General features: G+C 35.0%; 5 protein-coding genes and 1 pseudogene across 5 annotated transcripts; all 6 read left to right on the top strand.

The window, feature by feature from the left end:
- The first annotated feature begins 1,789 nt into the window (after positions 1-1,789).
- On the top strand, positions 1,790-2,731 carry LOC137783056 (olfactory receptor 5F1-like). The gene has a single exon (XM_068572815.1). The coding sequence runs from the start codon at positions 1,790-1,792 to the stop codon at positions 2,729-2,731; it is 942 nt and encodes a 313-aa protein (XP_068428916.1).
- A 20-nt stretch (positions 2,732-2,751) lies between these two features.
- Positions 2,752-3,678, top strand: LOC137783199 (olfactory receptor 4B13-like; annotated as a pseudogene).
- A 588-nt stretch (positions 3,679-4,266) lies between these two features.
- Positions 4,267-5,193, top strand: LOC137782977 (olfactory receptor 4B13-like). Its single transcript, XM_068572707.1, has one exon. It carries the CDS (start codon positions 4,267-4,269, stop codon positions 5,191-5,193), a length of 927 nt encoding a protein of 308 aa, XP_068428808.1.
- Positions 5,194-9,460: 4,267 nt separating this feature from the next.
- Positions 9,461-10,405, top strand: LOC137783198 (olfactory receptor 5F1-like). The gene has a single exon (XM_068572996.1). It carries the CDS (start codon positions 9,464-9,466, stop codon positions 10,403-10,405), a length of 942 nt encoding a protein of 313 aa, XP_068429097.1. The 5' UTR covers positions 9,461-9,463.
- Positions 10,406-13,038: 2,633 nt separating this feature from the next.
- On the top strand, positions 13,039-13,977 carry LOC137783097 (olfactory receptor 4E1-like). Its single transcript, XM_068572876.1, has one exon. It carries the CDS (start codon positions 13,051-13,053, stop codon positions 13,975-13,977), a length of 927 nt encoding a protein of 308 aa, XP_068428977.1. The 5' UTR covers positions 13,039-13,050.
- A 3,098-nt stretch (positions 13,978-17,075) lies between these two features.
- On the top strand, positions 17,076-18,017 carry LOC137782991 (olfactory receptor 4B13-like). The gene has a single exon (XM_068572725.1). It carries the CDS (start codon positions 17,088-17,090, stop codon positions 18,015-18,017), a length of 930 nt encoding a protein of 309 aa, XP_068428826.1. The 5' UTR covers positions 17,076-17,087.
- The last annotated feature ends 2,776 nt before the right edge of the window (positions 18,018-20,793 follow it).

The following is a 20,793-nucleotide window of genomic DNA, read 5'->3' as shown; positions in this document are numbered from 1 at the left end:
GTGCACAAGTTGTTTGAGGATTCATTGTATTATTGAGCAACTATAGTGCTCTTAGTTAATCCAAAACATTAATAAACCCCAAACCTGAATATTTAAGACAGTAAAAGGGAGGTTTTTACTGTCTTAGGAGAACATTTGTCTGTGCACAATAATTGGGCAACTATTAGTTTGCACTGTGCAGAAGGTTTCAGCCTTCTTTAATTTGGCCATGTCTCTGAGCATTGAACACCTCGTACTTCTGGGCTCTCCAGGTCGGCTGCAGTTCTGAAATACGAAGACTGGTTCTGTGATTATGCCCAAATATTTGAGCAATTTCAAAATTGCTGCATCCCTCTGAAAGACTTTTTTGACTTTTCAGTCAGTTGAATCTATTTTTGGCCCATTTTGCCCAAGGAAAAGAAGCTGCCTTAATAATAATGCACAGCTTGATATCGCGTTTTCATCTGCTGAGACCACAATGAGGAGCATTACACGAATGTACATCACCTGATATGCTTGAGTCCATTAGGCTTTTAAGTTCGGGCTTAGAGTTGGAAAATATACATACAAATTATGGTCAAAATAGTCCCTTTCCTAAAACGTGTGCACACAATGCACATTCTAAATAATAATTTTCAAATTCAACTGTAAATAACTTTCTAATAAAGTGCAAATTAAAATAAACAATAAACAATTTGTAAATGATATGTTTCAGCGGGCTTTGCTGAAGCAGAAGTTGTTCTTTGTATCTGTGACAGCTGGCTTTCACAACACATTTTGAGTTGCCTGTCTGTGACATGACAGACCTTTTCTGCATCCGTAGTACATTGTTCTTACCCTTGAGCAAACCCACTGGCTTTTCCACGAGCATTGTATGTTTGGTCTTTAGATACAGCTTGAGCTTTGAAGCCTTCAGTGCTGCGTTAGCTAGCGAGATTAGCGGTAGCCCTCACTCCTCATACTTGGTTCAGGGTTCCACCTTGTTACCTTCGTTGCCAAAGAACTATTTTGTGAAGTCAGGATTATACTTGCACAAACAACTAGACGTTTAACGTCTAACTTTCGACCCCAGAGGACACAAGGTGTATGGCAAACGGGAGGACAATACGAGGGTTAGCAGGGCCGCCTGTTAATCCGTAACACCGTCAACCCGACGCAATTCATGGAGAAATCAGTGAAATTCACCGAGCTGTGTGTGCCTACGGATAATACGATGAAGCCAGAGACGGGGGCGTTTGATGTTCCGACATTTTTGGAATTTCCACAAGTATAAAACAGAAATCTGGACTATTTCCATGGTGAATCGCGGAAATGATAACTGTTCGCGCGGAGATATGCCCCGCCCTCTCTCTGACGCAAACTCAGTGTACTTTAATCTGAAAAAGCCTGCTTGAACTGCTTTGATAACAAAGAGACACCGGAGAGAAAAAATGGTCGACACTATTGCGAATATGCACATGTTAATATCTCCTGACAATTCGAACAAAATAGCTGTGTTCATGTGAATGTTAAAACCTTAGGAAACCACCATCCAAACTTCATATGAAATGAATAAATCCTGAATATTCAAATGACAAAAATAATTGCAATCACAATGTTTCTTTAGGTTTCATGCATTGCTCATACAGTAGATTACAGTACGCTGAAACAAGGAGAAAACTTATTTCTGAACAATGATTGGCTGGTTTGAATTCCCAAAGCTAACGTGTGGCTGTAGTAAGACAAGATATTAACAACTGTTAGATGAGGCAGCAAACACTGTGTTCAGGATGCATGTGCATAACACAGGGCAAAAATCTTTTTCATAACCATGATGCATAATGTTTCTCATGTAAGGTTTTTTTTCCTTGCAGGTTTAACTGACACGATGAACTACAGAGTTGTTCTCTTCTCTCTCACATTTCTGTGTTACTGTTTTATTGTGCTGGTAAATGTTGCTCTCATTGTGACCATCATCTTGGATAAGAACATGCATGAACCAATGTATATTTTATTGTGCACTTTCTGCATGAATGGACTTTATGGGACAACAGGTTTCTACCCAAAGATTCTCTGGGATCTGCTGTCTCCTGTTCATGTAATCTCTTATTCTGGATGCCTTGTTCAGGCTTTGGTGATGTATTCATTTCTCTGCAGTGATTTATCTATTCTTGCAGTCATGGCGTATGACAGATATGTGGCTATATGTCGACCCCTGCAGTACCACTCTATTATGTCAAAGCAGAGAGTGTTACTGTTAGTCTGTTTCTCCTGGTTAACACCTTTTTGCATTATGGGCACAAATATTATTCTAACATCTAGATTAAAGCTATGCAGCCCATATATTGAAAGACTGTTTTGTGTGAATTGGGTTATTGTGAAACTTGCTTGTTTCCCAGCTGACACTATTATTAACAACATAGTGGCATACATTACAATAATCATTTACCTATTTCATGGTTTGTTCATAGTTTGGTCTTACATGTATGTCATCAAAACTTGTGTGAATTCTTTAGAAAACAGAGCAAAGTTCATGCAGACATGTGTGCCACATTTAACCTCCTTGCTCACTTTACTTGTGACGATCCTGTTTGATGTCTTTAATATGCGTTTCAGATCAAACAATTTGCCTCAATCACTTCAAAATTTTGTGGCAATAGAATTTCTTGTCATACCTCCGATTATAAATCCTCTAATTTATGGTTTTAAATTGACCAAAATTCGGAAGAGAATTCTGGGCGGTATTTCTTATAAAATCAAACTACTAAGGTGATAAACTTGCATTCTTTATAAATGGATGATGTTTGTCTGACGCAACAAGAAGATGCCAAAGTCTATAATGTCCAAAGTCTATATATATATATATATATATATATATATATATATATATATATATATATATATAGACTTTGGACAGATACAAAGTGCATATATATATATATATATATATATATATATATATATATATATATATATATATATATATATATATATATATATATATATATATATATATATATATATACATATACACACACATATATAATATATATATATATGCACTTTGTATCTGGCATATTTTATTTACATGGTCTGCTTTTAGCTAATGGTTCTGGATAAATTAAAAGTGTTTTGTCGTTTGTACATCCCAGATAATCCTTGTAAATACAATAGTTTGCACTGAATATCACTTTGATTTAAATGCATTTTATTTTTTGCTTGTCGGCCAAGCTTCTCTGCTGTCTCCTGTTCATGTAATCTCTTATTCTGGATGCCTCGTTCAGGCTTTAGTGATGTATTTGTTTCTCTGCAGTGATCTGTCTATTCTTGCTGTCATGGCGTATGACAGATATGTGGCTATATGTCGACCTCTGGAGTACATGGGTATGAATTATAAATGAATTGGGTTATTGTAAAACTTCCCAGGTGAGACCACATAGTTTCATACATATCAATAATTTACTTATTGCATGGTTTCCTCATAGTTTGGTCCTACATGTATGTCCTCAAAACCTGTGTCAATTCTTTAGAAAACAGAGCAAAGTTCATGGAGACATGTGTGCCACATTTAACCTCAATTTACTTTTCTTTAACATGCAGTTTGGTTTAAATCTCCCTCCTACCATTCAAAATGTTATTGCAATACAACTTTTCATCATACCTCCCATTATAAATCCTCTCGTTTATGGTTTCATATTGACCTCAATTTGTCCGAGATGATCCTTGAAAATGAAATTGTTTGCCTCTAGATATTTTGCTTTGCATTAAAAGCTTTTCGTTTGCTTGTCTTCAAATAAAAAAATATGAAACCTGAAACTTTTCATCATATTTGAAGCACACTAGACAGTGGTTTTGCTTTTTAGATTGTATACGTACAAAGGTCAAAAGACAAATATGCCAAAGTAGAAACAATATGTAAATACATGAACTTTTCAATGATATTCTAATTAATGGAGATGCACCTGTACTTTGTGTCATTCATCATTCTCTTCCTTAAATGCAAGTTTATTTTATCTTTTGACTCCCACTCGAAATAGGATTTATTTTATAGTGAACCGTATAAATTTACTTATATACTTTGAACATTTTACCCCAAAAAGATATACCGCAAGTTGGTATGCACTGTTCGCCTCATACAGTGCATCACGAGACGACGAAAAAAGAGTTGGCTGTTTCTGAATGTTGATTGGTCGGTTTGAATTGCCGTAGCTATACTCAGAAGATATTAATAAGAGTGCAATAAGGAAACAGGACGTGCGTTAAGGATGGAGGCACACAACACAGGTAAAAGTACAACGCGTTACCACGATGGCGAATGTCTCTCGAGTTACATCTTTTGTTCTTTCGGGATTTAATGAAACAAATAGCCACCAAGTTGCTCTCTTCTCTCTAACGTTGATATCGTACTGTTTCGTTGTGCTGGTAAATGTTGCTCTCATTGTGACCATCATCTTGGATAAGAACATGCATGAACCAATGTATATTTTATTGTGCACTTTCTGCATGAATGGACTTTATGGGACAACAGGTTTCTACCCCAAGATTCTCTGGGATCTGCTGTCTCCTGTTCATGTAATCTCTTATTCTGGATGCCTTGTTCAGGCTTTAGTGATGTTATCATTCATCTGCGGTGATCTGTCTATACTTGCAGTCATGGCGTATGACAGATATGTGGCTATATGTCGACCCCTGCAGTACCACTCTATTATGTCAAAGCAGAGAGTGTTACTGTTAGTCTGTTTCTCCTGGTTAACACCTTTTTACATTTCTGCCATAAATATTATACTTACATCTAGATTAAAGCTATGCAGCACATATATTGACAGACTGTATTGTATGAATTGGGTTATTGTGAAACTTGCTTGTTTCCCTGCTGACACTATTGTTAACAACATAGTTTCATACATTACTATCATTATTTACTTATTTCATGGTTTTTTCATAGTTTGGTCCTACATGTATGTCCTCAAAACTTGTGTCAATTCTTTAGAAAACAGAGCAAAGTTCATACAGACATGTGTGCCACATTTAACCTCCTTGCTCATTTTTCTTGTGACGATACTTTTTGGTGTCTATAATATGCGGTTTGGTTCAACTCTCTCTCCAAACATTAAAAATGTTATTGCAATAGAACTTCTCATCATACCTCCCATTATAAATCCTCTCGTCTATGGTTTCAAATTGACCTCAATTCGGAACAGAATTACAAGTGGTATTACTTTTAAAATGAAATGAAAAGGAAATACAAAGGCATGTAACAATGCACTCATATGTTATTTTTGTATATGAATTCTTGTACTTTAAAATATGAACTTTCCTTATGGCATACTTCTTTTTGCTTATTTACATGTTCTGCCTTAAATAAATGCAGCCCATGTAGTGACAGACTTTTTGGTGTGAATTGGGTTATTGTGAAACTTGCTTGTTTCCCAGCTGACACTATTATTAACAATTACAGTTGCATACATTACAATAATAATTTATGTATTTCATGGTTTGTTCATAGTTTGGTCCTACATGTTGCCGGAAGAAAAACTTATTCACGCTTAATCATTTACTGTTTCACTGTTATATTCAGACTCCTCATCTTACTGTCTCTGTTTAATCTTACACACAAACTCAGCATGTCTCCTGATAGCAGTGAGACTGAATCTGTATGTTTCTGTCTGAAAGAACGAGCAGTTCCTTTGTTATCATATGACCATTTCTTACAAACCGCTCTATGGGACGAGGGGAAAGGTTCACGGTTAGGCCGAAGACGTCATGAGGGTTTCTGTTAGAGGGTCACAGTGTGTATTTAAGACGTGGTCCTTTGAGAGATATGGAAGCAGTCTTGGATATGCAATTTGTCTATCATGTTGTACTTCTGACTCTGCTCCTTCCTTGCAACGAATAAATGTTCCTGTTTTAATGATTTTACTCTGAGGGGTCGAGTGAATTTTTCTAACACATGTATACATGTATACAATATACAGTAACAGTATATTCTATATCTAATATATATATATATATATATATATATATATATATATATGTATATATATATATATATATATATATATATATATATATATATATATATATATATATATATATATAGTATGTGTTTATAAAATATATTATATGTTTCCCAGTTCTGCAGTAAAAGAAGACAAAATAAATTAAAAGATGTCAATTAAATCTATTCTGCAGCACTTAATAGATTATAAATAAAGTGTGTTCCTCCTTTACGCAATTATTATCTACTTGTATTTTCTTTTTTTTTACATGTCTTTTTTAAATACGCCAAAACACACACGAAAATCCATCTTTAAGATGAATCTTGTCCAGCGCAACCAATTCTTGTTGTGAAGTTGCTGTACTTGAATGAATTTGGGATCAGGCTGGTCTGGTTCACTCCTCATGTCAGGTCACTGTCACTCAAACTGAATGTTCCTAAAGAACCAAGAAAACTGAGCCTAGTTTGGACATGCATGTTTTAACATAATAATAATTCACTTAAAACAGATACACAATGTTTACACTGTCCGCCATGATAATACACCTCAATGTAAGACCTCACCTGAAGCCCTGATGGTCCAGCTGCTGCTTCCTCCACCTGCACTACATCTGCACGGGAGTTTCCTGAATGCATTTCAAAATAATGTCTTTATGGATGAATGAATAAATGTAGACCATATGAGTATGTATTATTTTGAAAGCAATTTAGAAAATTTAGATAATTTAGGTTCAGGTTTTATGGAACAGCCTTGTTTTTTTATTCAACGTCACATAATTCACAATCCAAAAGTGCTGGTGTAGTGAGCTGAAATATGTTATTTCTAGGGCTGGGCAAAGTTGAAAAAATTTAACTGATTAATCTCATGATTTTTGTGCGATTTATCGCATTATGCACTGAATTCAATAATGAAGTAAAAACTAGTGTATTGCACACTTTTATTTTAAAGTGATGTTATCAGATCAATATAAGAGGAACTCTGGAGCAACAGCAAGTTAACATAAATACATACATACTTTATAAATCTGTTTTCTTTTTTTTCTGAACAAGTAGCATTTTTTTATTATTTTATCAGACAACATAAACAGTGTGTTCAGTAGTAAGGGTCCCTGTGAGGGACAAGCCGCTCCTTCTTTTGTCCATGTTCATTGTGTTGCTTACTTTAAAGATGTATGTTAATGACCAGCAATTGATTAACTTAAAACCTTTCAGAAATTCAAAATCTATTAGTCAAACGGTACACAGCCATCTTGCTAACTGAATCCTGTTGCTTACTGAAGGTCCACAATGTTCTCATTTAATGCTAAGATTAGCCAAAAATGTCCACTTTGTAATTGTCTACCCTGTCAGGAAGTTTTCCATTGCAAGGTGGACATTATTTGCATAATTTCATTATTATCCAAATACATTTCCCATCAAATAAAATATATTGTTGACTGACTAAATATTTGTCTGAAAATGTACTTTTCAGAATCAGTATGTAATTACATACATTTGCTCTACTTTGCATTTGTCCATGACAGGGTAGACTTATTTGGCTGTTTGCATGTGCATTGATTACATGCAGTTAATTTATAAAAAGGACCAACATGCATTTCTAACAACATAACATCTACTTAATACAATGCATATGAAGTTCAATGGAAAATATTAGCTTTTCTTTGGGGGAAATGGAAAGTCTCAAAGGCCCCTATGGTGATATTGACCCGCCTACTCCCTCCGAGGTCGTGCGAGGTCGTGCGAGGTCGTGCAAGGTCCTTCTCTGCATTATGACAGATGTTCTAACGTTTACCCTCTGACTGTTTTTCCCGTTGCTGCCCTGCCTGGTTGGACTTCCCCACCTTGCCTTTGCCCCGGTAAACCGTCTTACGGGCGATATACACTCTTGCAACTACAACTGCGGCTGGCCACGCAGTTGCATCGACAGACTCGTTTTGGTTTATAGTTCCCGCCTTTTCCATACGCCAGAACAGTAGGTGGCGCAACGACCGTTTAGAGTCGACCTGCACACCGACGTTCACCGATATCTCCCTCCAGGAATTTACCGCCATCTGCGTGTCCTTATACTCCGTCAGACGGGTTATATTCATCCTCATGAGTGCTGGACCTCTTCAGCCAAACGTTCTTCAACAAGATCCATTGTTTGTGTTTCTGCTATGGCTTTTAAAAATAGCGGTATTATGTTATGAAACCGAAAATGTGAGACTCAGAAAGGATGTGGCAGACCAATCACAGTCCTCCATGTTTACAGATACAAGACTATTTGCTTGTTATCTCTGGTTGGAATAAAGCTTAATGCTGAAAGAATTCACTGTGTCTTCTGTCGTACCGCTTCTGGGTCCTTACAACCACAACCGTTACAAATTGAGATATTGACACGGGCTGAGCTTGGATGAATTGTGGGGGCAGGTTGCCGTGGGCCTCTTCACAGAAGGAGCAGGTATGAAGGAATGGTCATTTGAGTTTTTGCAAACTATCTGCCCTGGTACAGTACAGATATAGTTCACATCTACACCTTTGAGGAGAGGGTCAAAAGTGATTGACTAGGTGTTGGCTGGTTCAGGGGTGATGGATGGTAAGGGCAGTGGCGGGCCATGCATTTTAAACCTAGGCCTTCAGTGCCCGCATTAACAAGAACCACACTTAGTTTTAACATGACAAAACAATCCATGATAATAAAAAAAACAACGCCACCGCTGATTGAAAAACACAAAAAAAACCAGTTAATTTATCAGATGATGTTCAATAATTAAATTATAAAATAGCTCTAACTTTGTGATTCTGTTTAGGACAGCAGAGAAGGCTTAGCAGGCCCTGACGGGCCGCCACTAGTAGAGGAGCTAGAGGCTGCCTTAAATAGCTAGAATATATAGTTCGCAAAGGTTCTGTTGTCGTCAGGTTGCTGAGGTGCAAAAGAATTGTTGAGGAGAGACATTTTTGTATCGAGTGAAAGGGGAGAAAAATATAACCTTGGTCTCAGGGTTCGGTCAGGTCGGGTCTGAAAGTCAGGTGAAATTCTGGTTTTGTTTTTAGACCTTTGCAAGACCCTAGTTTAGACCCAGCAACAGCAAGCAACAAAAAAAGGTTGACATATTGTGCCTCGCTCTTGCAATAGATTGTGTATGAGATGCACACATGGTTGACACTATTGTGAATATGTCTTGTGATCTATCTTCTGACTTCTAATTGAAATAACTGTTTTCATGTGAATGTTAGAACTCACTATCCAAACTTCATATGAAATGTATTTATTATGAATAATCCAATGACAAAAAATATTTTCAATTGCAACGTTCCTTCAGGTTTCATGCATTGCTCATACAGTAGATTACAGTACGCTGAAACAAGGAGGAAACTTATTTCTGAACGTTGATTGGCTGGTTTGAATTCCCAAAGCTCATGTGTAGCTTCAATAAGACAAGATATTAACAACTGTTAGATGAAGGAGCAAACACTGTGTTTTGGATGGATGTGCATATCACAGGGTAAACAGCAATTATCATAACCATGATGCATAATGTTTCTCATGTAAGGTTTTTTTTCCTTGCAGGTTTAACTGACACAATGAACTACAGAGGTGTTCTTTTCTCTCTCACTTTACTGTGTTACTGTTTCATTGTGCTGGTAAATGTTGCTCTCATTGTGACCATCATCTTGGATAAGAACATGCACGAACCAATGTATATTTTATTGTGCACTTTCTGCATTAATGGACTTTATGGGACAACAGGTTTCTACCCCAAGCTGCTATGGGATCTGCTGTCTCCTGTTCATGTAATCTCTTATTCTGGATGCCTTGTTCAGGCTTTGGTGATTTTATCATTTGCCTGCAGCGATATGTCTATTCTTGCAGTCATGGCGTATGACAGATATGTGGCTATATGTCGACCCCTGCAGTACCACTCTATTATGTCAAAGCAGAGAGTGTTACTGTTCGTCTGTATCTTCTGTTTTACACCTTTTTACATTTCTGCCATGAATATGTTACTTACATCTAGATTAAAGCTATGCAGTCCATATATTGACAGACTGTTTTGTGTGAATTGGGTTATTGTGAAACTTGCTTGTTTCCCTGCGGACACTATTATTAACAACATAGTTTCATACATTACTATAATCATGTACGTATTTCATGGTTTGTTCATAATTTGGTCTTACATGTATATCATCAAAACTTGTGTGAATTCTATAGAAAACAGAGCAAAGTTCATGCAGACATGTGTGCCACATTTAACCTCCTTGCTCACTTTTCTTGTGACAATACTGCTTGATGTCTTTAATATGCGATTTGCTCTAAACAGTATGCCTCAATCCGTTCAAAATGTTGTTGCAATAGAATTTCTTGTCATACCTCCGATTATAAATCCTCTAATTTATGGTTTTAAATTGACCAAAATTCGGAACAGAATTCTGGGTGGTATTTCTTTTAAAATCAAACTACTAAGGTGATAAACTTGCATTCTTTATATTACTATTTGATATTATATATATATATATATATATATATATATATATATATATATATATATATATATATATATATATATATATATATATATATATATATATATATGATTTCAACTTCTTCAAAAATGTTTATTTGCTTTTATCTAATGGTTCTGGATGAATAAAAAATGTTTGATTTTGTAGTTTGTACATCTCAGATAATCCTTGTAATCATGATAGTTTGCATTAAATATCACTGCACTTTGATTTAAATGCATTTCATTTTTTGCTTGTCAGCCAAGCTTCTCTGGGATCTGCTGTCTCCTGTTCATGTAATCTCTTATTCTGGATGCCTTGTTTAGGCTTTTATTTGTGTGCAGTGATTTATCTATTCTTGCAGTCATGGCGTATGACAGATATGTGGCTATATGTCGATCTCTGGAGTACATGGGTATGAATTATAAATGGGTTTTTGTAAAACAATCCAACAGAGACTGCTAACAACATAGTTTCATACATAACAATAGTGTATTTATTTGATGTTGTGTTCATAGTTTGGTCTTCAAAATTTGTGGAAATTCTTTAGAAAACAGAGCAAAGACCACATTTAACCTCCTTACTCATTTTTCTTGTGACGATCCTTTTTAATGTCTTTAATATGCGGTTTGTTTTAAATCTCTCTCCAACAATACAACATGTTATAGCATACCTTACTGAGGCTGCAAGATAACATGCAAAGAACATTATCTGTTGGTAGCAAATGGTTAAATCTATTGTTTTCTATTATTTATGTGCATATGTTATGATCCTTGTACAATAACATCTTTGCACTTGGCATTAAATGCATTTTGGATGGTTACTTGCCTGTTTAAAAGTTTTTAAATGTATCATGTCATTAGTGAAACTCAGGCCCTAATGAGTGAGACAATAAAGGATCAGGGGAAAGAGCTTTTCTACCTTTCAAATCTAAGCTGCCTTTTCTTTATGACATATTAATCTTTGTTGACTCCCCTCAGGTGGTAGATTTTCAATGTTGAAATTCATGTTTTAAATTTGCATTACTTAATCCAGCACAATTAAAAATAGAAAATGTTTTTGATGTCTACTTTACAAAACACATAAGCATATAATGACTAAACAATATAAGCAGTATTTTTATATAAAGATCACCACGCTAAATTTTACGCACACACAAATCCTTTGCATCTGCTACAAAGTGAGCGAGCTCACACATGCTATGCTACCATGGTTTATTGTGTCTTTTTTACTGTTGTTCAGTTGGTGCAGAGAGTCCACTAGAATCAGATATTTTGACTATAAAGTACTGGATTCTTGTAAAATTTGAAATACATTTCAAGCTACTAGAAAGTCTCACCAAGTATAAATAATTACTCAGCTGGTGAAGAGTGAAACCAATAATTCAGTTGAGAAGAGAGGTTATGTAATTTTGTTGTCCGTTTGTCTGCATTAGGAAGTAGCACATCCCAAAACCATTTTAATAGTTAAACTTGTTATCAGGGTGTTTATATTTGGACGTCCATTGGTAAAAATATTTGTGTTCTCTCAGGATAAAAATGCATTTAAGTTGGGTATTTAATTTGAGTACAACTACACAAATATAATAAAATGTACTTAAATTATTAAAAGTCAAAGTACTCATTTAGCAGCAGAATGGCTCCTGCCAGTATTGATCATGCTATATCCCGACTCATATGCCTCGCTAACCGTTAGCTAAAGGCTAACCATGTTGCTTGCTATGCTAGGTAACAGTAGCGACTGGTGGCAATTTGTTTTGGTAGGGCCCGCTAATCAATTTCAGCAAACATCCCTGTATGATTCAATGCGGTGAGTCTTTTTTAGGACGCTGATTGGCTAAATTGTATGTCACTCATTGATCAGTGATTGGCTAATTTGCTTATTGACGCTTGCATCTTTCTTGGGCCAAATTGATTTGGCCCCGGCACGAGCACAGGCGTAGCAGGGACGTGCACCGGCGCAGCTGAGACGGGCACGGGCGGAGAGGACAAGCAGGAAAAGCATATATTTTGCGCAGATATCCTATTTTACAAATATTACTGGGTACATTCCAGTGGTGGGCCATCGGAGCCTGCTAAGCTTTCACTGCAGGCCTAAACAGAATTACAAAGTTATAGCTATTTCATAATATAATCATGGTACAGCACCTGTCTTTCTCTGTTGCACTGCCTGCAGCCTGACAATTTGGTGGCTCAAGGTGGGTCCAGGCCCCATGGCTCTCTATTGGCCAGGCCCCACTGGATGCATACATAGTCAAAGCTAATATGAATATGCACATGTTTATATCTCCCGACTGCCAATTAAAATAGTCGTTTTCATATGAGCGTTAAAACCTAGGAAACCACCATCCAAACTCCATATGAACTTAATTGATTATGAATATTTCAACAACCAAATAATTCATATTGAAATGTTCCATTAGGTTTTATATATTGCTTATACGGTATATTACAAAAGGAAACTTATTTCTGAACGTTGATTGGCTGGTTTGAATTCCCAAAGCTCACGTGTGGCTGTAGTAAGACAAGATATTAACAACTGTTAGATGAGTGAGAAAACACTGTGTTCAGGATGGACTTGCATAACACAGGGCAAACAGCAATGTTCTAATCATGATGCATAATGTTTCTCATGTAAGGTTTTTTTTTCTTTCAGGTTTAAATATAACAATGAACTACAGAGTTGCTATCTTCTCTCTCACTTTAATTTCTTACTGTTTTGTTGTGCTGGTAAATGTTGCTCTCATTGTGACCATCATCTTGGATAAGAACATGCATGAACCAATGTATATTTTACTGTGCACTTTCTGTATGAATGGACTTTATGGGACAACAGGTTTCTACCCCAAGATTCTCTGGGATCTGCTGTCTCCTGTTCATGTAATCTCTTATTCTGGATGTCTTGTTCAGGCTTTTGTGATATCATCGTTTGTCTGCACTGATCTGTCTATTCTTACAGTCATGGCGTATGACCGATATGTGGCTATATGTCGACCCCTGCAGTACCACTCTATTATGTCAAAGCAGAGAGTGTTACTGTTAGTCTGTTTCTCCTGGTTATCACCTTTTTGCATTATGGGCACAAATATTATTCTAACATCTAGATTAAAGCTATGCAGTCCATATATTGACAGACTGTATTGTGTAAATTTCATTATTTTGAAGCTGGCTTGTTTCCCAGGTGACACTATTGCTAACAACATAGTTATAAACATAGGAATAATCATTTACTTATTTCATGGTTTGTTCATAGTTTGGTCTTACATGTATGTTCTCAAAACTTGTGTCAATTCGTTAGAAAACAGAGCAAAGTTCATGCAGACATGTGTGCCACATTTAACCTCCTTGCTCATCTTTCTCGTGACGATACTTTTCGATGTCTTTAATATGCGGTTTGGTTCAAATCTCTCTCCTACCATTCAAAATATTTTTGCAATAGAACTTCTCATCACACCTCCCATTATGAATCCTCTCTTTTATGGTTTCAAATTGACCTCAATTCGTAACAGAATTTTAGGTATTACTTTTAAAAGGAAATGAAGAGGAAACTCAAAGGCATGTAATAATGCATTTATATATATATACATATACATATATATATATATATATATATATATATATATATATATATATATATATATATATATATATATATATATATATATTATTTTGGGATATTAATTATTGTACTTTGAAATATGAATTTTGCATATCGCGTTCTTCTTTTTGCATATTTCCATGTTCTGCCTTTAACTCATTGTGTGTTAAATTTATAGATTTGTCCGAGATGATGCTTGTAAATGAAAGTGTTTGCCTTCAATATATTTTGCTTTGCATTGAAAGCTTTTCTGATGTTCACTTGTCTTCAAGTGTCATTGCACTTAGGAGTTAAATGAATATAAATGTATAACCTGAAACTTGTCATCATATTTTAAGCACACTTGTCAGTGGCTTTGCTTTTTAGATTGTATATGTACGAAGGTAAAAAGACAGATATGCTAAAGTAGAAAGAATGTGTAAATAGATTATAATATCCATCTTTTAAAACATGAAACAGGTGAACTTGCTATCTGGAACAATATCAAGATTTATATGACGTGCAGGCCAAAGGCAGAGGAGTAGCCTGTACCTTACTGAGGCTGCAAGATAACATGTACAGAACATTGTCTGCTGATAGCTAAAGGTTAAATCTATTGTTTTCTATTATTTGTGTGCAAATGTTATGATCCTTGTACAATCAGATAATATCTTTGCACTTGGCATTAAATGCATTTTGAATGTTTACTTGCCTATTTAAAAGTTTTTAAATGTATCATGTCATCAGTGAAACTCAGGCCCTAATGAGTGAGACAATAAAGGAACAGAGGAAAGAGCTTTTCAAATCTAAGCTGCCTTTTCTTTATGACATATTAATCTTTGTTGACTCACTTCAGGTGGTAATTTTTAAATGTTGAAATGGATGTTTTAAATTTGCATTACTTAATCCAGCACAATTCAAAGTAGAACATGATTTCGATGTCTATTTTTCAAAACACATAAACATATAATGACTAAACAATAAAAGCAGTATTTTTATATAAAGATCACCGGGCTAAATTTTACACATACACACACAAATCCTTTGCATCTGCTACAAAGTGAGCGAGCTCACACATGCTATGCTACCATGATTTATTGTGTCTTTTTTACTGTTGTTCAGTTGGTGCAGAGAGTCCACTAGAATCAGATATTTTGACTATAAAGTACTGGATTCTTGTAAAATTTGAAATACATTTCCAGCTACTAGAAAGTCTCACCAAGTATAAATAATTACTCAGCTGGTGAAGAATGAAACCAATAATTCAGTTGAGAATAGAGGTTATGTAATTTTTTTTGTCCGTTTGTCTGCATTAGGAAGTAGCACATTTCCAAACCATTTTAATAGTTAAACTTGTTATCAGGGTGTTTATATTTGGACGTCCATTGGTAAAAATATTTGGGATAAAAATGTGTTTAAGTTGGGTATTTCATTTGAGTACAACTACAGAGATGTAATAACATGTAATTAAACTATTAAAAGCCAAAGTACTCATTTAGTAGCAGAATGGCTCCTGCCAGTATTGATCATGCTATATCCCGACTCATATGCCTCGCTAACCGTTAGCTTAAGGCTAACCATGTTGCCTGCTATGCTAGGTAACAGTGGCGGCTGGTGGCAATGGGTTTTGGTCGGGCCATTTAATCAATTTCAGCAAACATCCCTGTATGATTCAAGGCCACCTCAATAGCCCCACAAACCTTCACACAATCAATAATTTTGGATAAAATGTGTTCAATTTAATCCACCTCATTGTGTTTCCTCACCGCAGTACTATCTGTGTCCGTGAGGAGCGATGTTGACTTAGCTTAATATACTAGGTTAGTAGCTTGACGGAGTTATCCATGTGTGTCCTCCTGGTGGTCTCATGTTTTCTTCATTTTTCCGACAAGCGCTTTATGTCCCTTACTCCCGTAGCTGTCCATGCTGGATCAGTCCACGTAAACTTTTTAAAAGCAAGCATGGAAAGTAAAATCCAGCAGCTAGCTTAGCCAAACCATCCTGATGTAGCTTAGCTACATCTTAGCTACATATGTCTCTACAGAAGCTCTTCCCTTTCAAAGAGGGCTAGTCCTCAAGAGACTAGCCTTGGTGAGATCGAGAGATGGGAACGGGCACCGCAGGGCCTAATGAGAATGGCCCCGCGGTGAATCTTTTTTAGGACGCTGATTGACTAAATTGTATGTCACTTATGTATGTATTTAATCAGTGATTGGCTAAACTGCTTATTGCCTTTGGCTGTCTTTCTTGGGCCAAATCGATTTGGCCCCGGCACGAGCACCGGAGTAGCAAAGACATGCACGGGGACAGCTGAGACGCGTAGAGGTGGAGAGGACAAGCAGGAAAACCATAGTTTTTGCGCAGATATCCTATTTTACAAATATTACTGGTTACATTCCAGTGGTGGGCCGTCAGGGCCTGCTAAGCCTTAGCTGCAGGCAGAAAGTTATAGCTATTTTATAATTGAATCATGGTACAGCTCCTGTCTCCCTCTGTTGCACTGCCTTCAGCCTGCTGCAGCTTTCAGGGCCTGAGAGGTGGCGTGGACGTGTGATTGGTCAGTGGCTTAGCCTGTCAATTAATATGCACTGTGATTGGTCTGTGTGTCAACAGTGTGGAGGTCAGTGGGAGCTGGAATGTTTCTGGCTGAAGCAGCTGATCGACTCAGATTGAAGGCGTAGGTTTCAAATCCACGGCCTGCCGCTGGCATATTCCATATCTCATGTGAATATGCACATGTTTATACCTCTGGACTGCCAATCAAAATAGCTGTTTTCATATAAATGTTAAAACCTTAGAAAACCACCATCGAAGCTCCAGGTGAACTAAATTAATTATAAATATTTTAACAAACAAATAATTAATGTGGCAATGTTCCTTTAGGTTTATTGCATCGCTCATACAATATATTACAAAAGGAAATCTATTTCTGAACGTTGATTAGCTGGTTTGAATTCCCAAAGCACATGTGTGGCTGTAGTAAGACAAGATATTAACAACTGTTAGATGAGGGAACAAACACTGTGTTCAGGATGACCGTGCACATCACAGGGCAAACAGCAATGTTCTAATCATGATGCATAATGTTTCTCAAGTAAGGTTTTTTTTTCTTTCAGGTTTAAATGAAACAGGGAACTACAGAGTTGTTCTCTTCTCTCTCGCTTTAATTTCTTACTGTTTCATTGTGCTGGTAAATGTTGCTCTCATTGTGACCATCATCTTGGATAAGAACATGCATGAACCAATGTATATTCTTCTGTGCACTTTCTGCATGAATGGACTTTATGGGACAACAGGTTTCTACCCAAAGATTCTCTGGGATCTGCTGTCTCCTGTTCATGTAATCTCTTATTCTGGATGCCTTGTTCAGGCTTTGGTGATATCATCGTTTGTCTGCAATGATCTGACTATTCTTGCAGTCATGGCGTATGACCGATATGTGGCTATATGTCGACCCCTGCAGTACCACTCTATTATGTCAAAGCAGAGAGTGTTACTGTTAGTCAGTTTCTCCTGGTTAACACCTTTTTGCATTTCTGCCATAAATATTATTCTAACATCTAGATTAAAGCTATGCAGTCCATATATTGACAGAGTGTATTGTGTGAATTTGATTCTTTGGAAACGTGCTTGTTTCCCAGCTGACACTATTATTCATGCCATAGTTGTATACATAGGAATAATCATTTACTTATTTCATGGTTTGTTCATAGTTTGGTCTTACATGTATGTCCTCAAAACTTGTGTTGATTCTTTCGAAAACAGAGCAAAGTTCATGCAGACATGTGTGCCACATTTAACCTCCTTGCTCATTTTTTTTGTTGTGATACTTGTTGATATCTATAATATGCAGTTTGGTTTAAATCTCTCTCCTACCATTCAAAATGTTCTTTCAATAGAACATTTTATCATAACTCCCATTATGAATCCTCTTGTTTATGGTTTCAAATTGACCTCAATTCGTAACAGAATCTTAGGTGGTATTACTTTTAAAATTAAATGAAGAGGAAACTCAAAGGCATGTAATAATGCACTCATATTATTTTTGGACATGCATTATTATCCTTTGAAATATGAACTTTGCATATGGCATACAAATTTTTGCATTTTTACATGTTCTGCCTTTAACTCATTGTGTGTTAAATTTATAGATTTGTCCGAGATGATGCTTGTAAATGAAAGTGTTTGCCTTCAATATATTTTGCTTTGCATTGAAAGCTTTTCTGATGTTCACTTGTCTTCAAGTGTCATTGCAGTTAGGAGTTAAATGAATATAAATGTATAACCTGAAACTTGTCATCATATCATCAAGATAACATGCACAGAACATTATCTGCTGGTAGCAAATGGTTAAATCTATTGTTTTATATTATTTGTGTGCATATGTTATGATCTTTGTACAATGAGATAATATCTATCTGGAACAAAATTAAGATTTATATGACGTGAAGGCCAAAGGCAGGCATGTCATCAGTGAAACTAAAGGAACAGAGGAAAAAGCTTTACGACCTTTTATATCTAAGCTGCCTTTTCTTTAAGACATTTTAACCTTTGTTGACTCACTTCAGGTGATATATATATATATATATATATATATTTATATATATATATATATATATATACATATATATATATATATATATATATATATATATATATATATATATCACCTGAAGTGAGTAAATATATATATATATATATATATATATATATATATATATATATATATATATATATATATATTTATATATATATATATATATATATATATATATATATATATATATAAATATATATATATATATATATATATATATATATATATTTAATTCAACTCTCAGTTTTCAGAAGCTTTGTGTGACATAATTGTGGCAACTGTACAACTCGATTATGTTGTCACAACATTGATAGTGACATGTTTCTCTGCAAAATGCAATAATGCAAATATTTTTGCCGAAATATAATACAGCAGGCGTCAACAACTCTCGTTCTCTTTCCCCCCGTTGTCTACCTGACTTCTGATTCATTAATCTCACAATCTCTCAATAATTCATCTGATTTCTGTGGAATCTAGGAAATTTAAGTTTTACACTCAAACCATCCCATAATACTACATCAACACGACAAACATTCAACATTCAAGTAGCTCTCCTGCATGGCACGTGCAGTAGGTCTAAACCACTCTCACACAGTCCCCACAATGGCAGCTCCAGAAGTGAAAGGGCGCCGCCTGTTGGATGAGTTGACACATTGCAATGGACTGGAGTTTAGCTCCAGTAGGAATATTGAATCAGAGTTAATATATTGGTAAGTTCAACATGTACACATTCAGGTGTCCATCCTTGTGTATTTGTCATTTGTTGGTATTTGTTGCTGTATCTGTGTGTAAACTCTATTAGAGACATTTTCCAATTCTCTGCATAGTTTCTTGAAATAGAGTTACTTCTTGAGGTTGAAAGTTTATTCTTGATCTTAAAAAAAAAAGCAGTGGAAAGATCTGTTATTTCATAACATGATAATGTAGGAAATCTCCAGTTCTATATCTGAAATCATTCACACGCGCTAATTTTACACGTTTACACTATGCTGCTTGTTGTTTACTTTCCTGACTGCATTCAGCACAATCTGCTTTTAAGGACTTCAATCCCCCAGCAGCAGAAGACAAAAAGTAGTTTGATTGTGGATAACCTTTCAATCACTGGACTTGGAGTGTTGTTTAAGAGTTTGAAGCAACAAATTAAAGTCTGTGCACTTTCACTGTAATCTTTTTTTTTTATTATTCAAATCTGTTTCAGGAGGATTCAGTTGTGTATCAAGGGTAGAGAAAAAAAAGCTGTTCTTGTTTACCTCTACACTCTATTTGGGACAGGACGTTCAGGAGAGGTCATGGTTCAGAAATGGAAATCTAAGGCTGACATGAAAAAGGAGAATTTATTTGTAACTTTACCTGCTGTTATAGCAGCTTTATGTACGCTCATTGACAGAGGGCTGGACTTCCAGGAGTCTAATAATAGTGCGCACTTCCTTAAACTGGCTCTCAAGAATATCAATTGGTCCACCCAGATGTTTCTTTTTTTTATGAACTATGTGATATATATATATAGATATATATATATATATCTATATATATATGTATATATATATATATATATATATATATATATGTATATATGTATATATATATATATGTATATATGTATATATATATATATATGTATATATGTATATATATATATATATATGTATATATGTATATATATATATATGTATATATATATATATATATATATGTATATATATATATATATATATATATATATGTATATATATATATATATATATGTATATATATATATATATATATATATATATATATGTATATATATATATATGTATATATATATATATATATATATATATATGTATATATATATATATATATATATATGTATATATATATATATATATATATGTATATATATATATATATATATATGTATATATATATTTATATATATATATATATATATATATATATATATATATTTATTCTGCTGTTGAGGAGTTAAGGAATACATATTTTATCATATTTATCATAGCAATACTGTTATATTTTTGTGCAATACTGTTACAGCTTTTATATTTTGTGCCTTTTTATTCTTTTACCTTAAGTTTATTGTAATTCTGTGTTAGGCCAAAGCAAAATAACCTTTTTATTGTGTAGAATAACTTATCTGTGCATATGACAGTAAAAACATTTTTGAAATCATTTGATGTGG

This window comes from Clinocottus analis, unplaced genomic scaffold, assembly GCF_023055335.1.
Source record: "Clinocottus analis isolate CAN_PGR_092001 unplaced genomic scaffold, fCliAna1.0.p SCAF_12, whole genome shotgun sequence".
NCBI lineage: Eukaryota > Metazoa > Chordata > Actinopteri > Perciformes > Cottidae > Clinocottus > Clinocottus analis.
Note: the sequence above shows the minus strand (reverse complement) of the source record. Positions and strands in the feature narration are given on the sequence as shown.